General features: G+C 33.4%; 1 protein-coding gene across 1 annotated transcript; it reads left to right on the top strand.

Moving 5' to 3' along the window:
• Nucleotides 1–976: 976 nt before the first annotated feature.
• On the top strand, nucleotides 977–5,279 carry LOC102580099 (cysteine-rich receptor-like protein kinase 2). Its single transcript, XM_006356344.2, has 8 exons — nucleotides 977–1,181; nucleotides 2,407–3,188; nucleotides 3,282–3,389; nucleotides 3,471–3,610; nucleotides 3,713–3,923; nucleotides 4,011–4,245; nucleotides 4,371–4,521; nucleotides 4,619–5,279. Exons 2-8 carry the CDS (start codon nucleotides 2,423–2,425, stop codon nucleotides 4,955–4,957), a joined length of 1,950 nt encoding a protein of 649 aa, XP_006356406.1. The 5' UTR covers nucleotides 977–1,181; nucleotides 2,407–2,422; the 3' UTR covers nucleotides 4,958–5,279.
• Nucleotides 5,280–5,510: the final 231 nt, after the last annotated feature.

The following is a 5,510-nucleotide window of genomic DNA, read 5'->3' on the forward strand; positions in this document are numbered from 1 at the left end:
ATATATATATATATATTCAGAAAAGAGAGTGGATACCCTGTTGGAGTAGGTTAATATACTGAACATGTAGGAATGTTTACATTATTAGTATGTAGTTTTTAAGTTTAACTTCTTTATACTATCAGTTTAATTAGTTTTTTACACTTTTAATTCAAGTAAAAAAAATTACAAATAACCATCCATTAAAAATATATTAATAACCTGAAAACTAAACATATAACTAACTATTATATATTATAGTTTATTATATAGTTTAAGATACATGAGTAATAGTGCAATAGTTTTTTTTACATCGCCATGTTGCCCATATATATAAATTAAATCATATAATACTAGTATTTACTTCTACACATTGACAACTTAATTTTCATACACAATCAAATTACTTAAAAATAATCAAAAGCAACTATCCTTACAAAAAATAAAAAAATCAGTAACTTGAAACATAAGGCAAATAGCTACATAAAATAAGTTAAGTTTGTTACAATTGTGTAAAAAATAATTTACCTTATTAACATATTAAATTAAAATTTTTAACTTAAAAAAACGCTTCAAATTCACATATTTAACCACCCAGCCGTCTAATGTGACCCCCAGTCCCCCACCCTTTCCGAATTTCTATTACTAATAAGGATCCTCTTGTTTTATTTTTTGTGACATTATTTAACTTGATGATATATTCAAAAAGAATAAAAAGACTTTTGAAAGTTATAGTTTAAAATAATTTTTAGATATTTATATGATTATAAACCATTAAAAAAAGAAATTTATTATAATAAAATAACATTTATGTCTAGACAAACTAAAAAAAAATAACATTTATGTTTAGACAAACTAAAAAAATAACAATATCATATAAAATGAAACGAATAAAATATCATTTTACTATTCAATCATAAAATTGATTCCGATTTCGGTTAAAAGAAGCGCGTTATTTAAACGAGTCTTCCATTAGCTCCTCATTTTTAATTTAAATTGAGAAATATCCACTTCTTCTCCTTAAAACTCATCTCTCATTTAATATTTCCTCATCCAATTATACATTCCTTTATTTATACTCCTTTTTTTTTTTCTTTCTTCTTTGTCACTGTCCTCTGTTCTTTAGCAGAGTTCCTAAAGCATCTGCAATATAATTTTCTACAGCCATCTTGCTCAACAAATCTATTTTTCGCGATCCAAAGGTAAGATTTTTGAGTTTTAAGTGTCTTTTGCTTTCACTTTTTTCTGTTATGTGTTTTTCCAAAGAAACTGCTCAAATTGAGAATTCTCTGTATTCAGTTCAACTCTGAGGATTTTGTAATTTTTGATGCAATTACTATATCTTAATTTCTTCTAATATGATTAAGATATATGAAAGATGATTTTTTGAAGATGGGGAGTAAAGTTCTGAAAATTGGTCAATTGGGGGTATTTTAGTCTTTTTAATTATTATTGTTACTTATTATATTATCTAGCTTGAGCCAAGCTGTGATTGAGGTGGGGTCTTACTTTTTACATACTCCATGAAAATCAATGTTAGTTGGTTTTTTTGGTATAATCATCAATGCTGACCTCTCTTTTGTTTGTAGATGTATCACAATTCTCAACTTTCTCTCCTATTTTATACTACTATATACTTTTCAAATTGATGAGTTTAACTTTTATATATTGAAAGTTAGATTATTAAAATAAGTGGCATTAAGTAACATGGAAAAAAAAAATCATTTTTTGGAAAGGGGGGAATTATATTGTTCAACATTCTGATTTAGAGTTGATATAATTTTTGTTAAAAAAATGTCATATATATACTCTTGTCGTCTAACAAATAGAGCATTATTTACCCTTGTTAACAAACTTATATTTACTGAATTAAAAAAAAAAAGTAATCCTAAAATTGGTCTTTTAATTTCTAAAATGTTATGCGACTTTAAAAAATTACCTCACTCATTTTTTTACCTCTCCAATCCAACTAAAAAAATGAGTGAAATTATTTTTTAAGGCTCGTGATATCTTTTTAAATTAAAAAACCAATTTTAGATTATTTTTTTAATTAAATAAATATGAGTTTGTTAATGAAAAGAATAAATATGCTATATTTATTAGATGACGAAGATATATATATGCCACTTTTTTAACAAGGATATATCAGCTATATTACAAAGTTAAATTATGCCCTTTTTTCCTAATATTTTTTACATTTTCAGTGTGTACAAATCAATCTTAGTCTAATATAGGATGCTGCAGTAGTTTCAACATTCAACCATGAATATTTCTGGTTCCCTTTTTTGACTTTGTTGACAACATTTTGGTTATGAAATTGAAGCTGCCTCATCATTTCTTCATTTTTTCCATATTATACAATAGTTCAAAACTGCTTTTAAATACAATGATTTGATGTTCTTATATTTGATTGATTTCTCTTATTAGATCTTGCAGTCGCGCAATGGAGAAAGCAGTGACATTAGTTGCATTTAGGCTATTTGTCGTTCTGTCGATTTTACTTCTACCAAATGTATCAGAGGCAGAACCAAGATCTCAGATGATCCAGATCATATGTAGTACGCAACCTGAGCATAATACAACAGCTTTTGTCCCGAATTTTGTTGCCACAATGGAAAAAATAAGTGATCAAATGAGAACTCAAGGCTATGGAATTGCACTCACCGGGAGTGGACCGGATGCTAACTATGGACTAGCACAATGTTATGGTGATCTTTCTTTACTTGACTGTGTCCTATGCTATGCTGAAGCTCGCACTGTCCTTCCTCAATGTTTTCCTTTCAATGGAGGTCGAATTTATCTAGATGGATGCTTTATGCGAGCTGAGAATTACACGTTTGATCACCAGTATTTAGGACCTGAGGACAGACATGTTTGTGAAAATAGAACCAGAAAGGATTCTTTGTTCCAACAAACAGCTAGGCGGGCTGTTCAGCAGGCGGTAGCTAGTGCACCAAACAATAATGGCTATTCCCGTGCTGAATTGGCAGTGCCTGGGGCAATGAACGAGACAGCTTATGTCCTAGCTGATTGCTGGAAAACACTGAGTGCTAACTCGTGCCGAGCTTGTTTGGAAAATGCATCTGCCTCCATGATGGGGTGCTTGCCATGGTCAGAAGGACGAGCGTTGTATACTGGATGCTTCCTGAGGTACTCAGATGTTAATTTTCTTAATGCTATTGCTAGCAGTGAAGACTCATCGCCAAATGGTAATCTTTACTTTGTCTTCTTCCTTTTTCCTTCAAGTCAATCACCGAAACTGTTATCTAGACCATGTAGCTGATATATTGACGGATTTTCAGTGGTAGTGATTGTAATTGCTGTTGTTAGTGCTGTGGTCGTCTTCGTACTGGGAGCTATTATCGCCTTTTATATGTGGAAGAACAAACAAATACAGAAGAAGAGAAAAGGTAAAACATTTTGGTGATATTTCAGCTAAGGCTTTAGCTTTGAATGTCTCTTAAAGCAACTAAGGAGTTTGAGATTTTCAGGTTCCAATGATGTGGAGAAGTTAGTGAAGACCCTTAACGACAGCAGCCTGAACTTCAAGTATTCAACTCTTGAGAAAGCCACTGCATCTTTTGATGAGGCAAACAAGCTCGGGCAAGGTGGATTTGGCACAGTTTATAAGGTAGTGAGCTGAAAATGCTTAGCTCGTTAACATCTTTCATGTTTTCAGTTTATTCACATAATCACATCAGAGTAAGTCTATAATATTCTTATTATATTGTAGGGAGTTCTACAAGACGGGAGAGAGATAGCCGTCAAAAGGCTGTTCTTCAACAACAAACACAGAGCTGCAGATTTTTACAACGAAGTCAATATTATTAGCAGTGTTGAGCACAAAAATTTAGTAAGGTTATTAGGATGCAGCTGTTCCGGACCTGAAAGCCTTCTTGTGTATGAGTTCCTCCCGAACCAGAGTCTTGATCGGTTTATCTTTGGTGAGTAGAAGACTTTGTGACTTTGGCACACTCGATTCTTAGTGGCATGAAATTAATAGAATTCACCTTGTATGTTGAAATTGGCAGACTCTACCAAAGGCAAAACATTGAATTGGGAGAAAAGATTTGACATCATTATAGGGACTGCAGAAGGTTTGGTGTACCTCCACGAAAACAATAGAACGAGGATTATTCATAGAGATATAAAAGCCAGCAATATCCTGTTGGATTCGAGGCTCAGAGCAAAAATTGCTGATTTCGGGTTGGCCAGATCTTTCCAAGAAGACAAGAGTCACATAAGCACCGCTATAGCTGGGACTTTGTTAGTGATTCTTTACTTTCACCATTTAAATCGTAGCTCAAAACTTATGTTCGCTAAACATTAACAGCCAGCAGTGTAATTAGTTATCTCATCATATGGTTAATTTTCCATTATTTTCCTTGCAGAGGTTATATGGCACCAGAATACTTAGCTCATGGCCAATTAACTGAAAAGGCAGATGTTTACAGCTTTGGTGTTCTTTTATTGGAGATTGTTACCGGAAGACAGAATAACAGAAGCAAAAACACTGAATACTCTGACAGTTTAATTTCCATTGTAAGTTGTGAACCAATTCTTCTAGTTACTTGAATCTATACAATTGCAGACAAGAATGTTTTGCTCATTGATTTAACTACTGTCGTGGATGAAACAGACGTGGCAGCATTTTCAGCATGCGAGAGTAGAGGAACTGTTTGATCCAAATCTAATGCTGCACAACTATCACACAAGCAATGTAAAAAAGGAGGTTCTAAGAGTGGTACATGTAGGACTTTTGTGCACACAAGAGATTCCGGGATTAAGACCGTCTATGTCTAAGGCATTGCAGATGCTAGTAAAGAAAGAAGAAGAGTTACCTGCACCAACTAATCCTCCCTTTGTAGATGAGAAAACCATGGAGCTTCATGACCCTTGGGATACCCCATCTTATCCCCATGGAGATGATTCAGCTTCAATTGCAAACATTTCTCACAGCTCATTCTACCCCAGATGATGTGTCAGTGGCCTCAAACTGAGACATGATATAAATCTGCTAGAGAACGGATCTCGTGAATCTCAAGTATCTTCTTGCCTCATGTTCCTTTTTTGAATACTCTAGGAGCAGATGTTTGTTAGCAACAGGTTGCTTTGTCATTGTAATGGTGATGTGCTTGCACAAATCTTGCGGGAAGTTTATCATTGTAAGTAGATACACATTATATCTTGTCATTTGTAATGGTGAAGTAAGATATTGTTGGACATACTATCGGTAAGATTGTAGTACAAGATTAAATATAGTTTATCTTGATTATGAGAATGGTTTGCTTCCAACAGTGTAAAATGATCGCTTGGTCATTGATGTTTTGTATTTCTGTTATACAAATTGGTTACTGTAAACTCTTACTACCAAGTAAAATTTTAATTTATTTGTTAGTCACCATAAGGCATAAGCAAATAGATAGGAGGGAATTACTCGGATAGTAAGCGCCCTCACTTCCAACCTTAAGGTTGTGAGTTCGAGTCACTAAGGGAGCAAAAAGGTGGGGGCTCCGGGGGGAACATGGATG

Source organism: Solanum tuberosum, unplaced genomic scaffold (assembly GCF_000226075.1).
Source record: "Solanum tuberosum cultivar DM 1-3 516 R44 unplaced genomic scaffold, SolTub_3.0 scf00216, whole genome shotgun sequence".
NCBI lineage: Eukaryota > Viridiplantae > Streptophyta > Magnoliopsida > Solanales > Solanaceae > Solanum > Solanum tuberosum.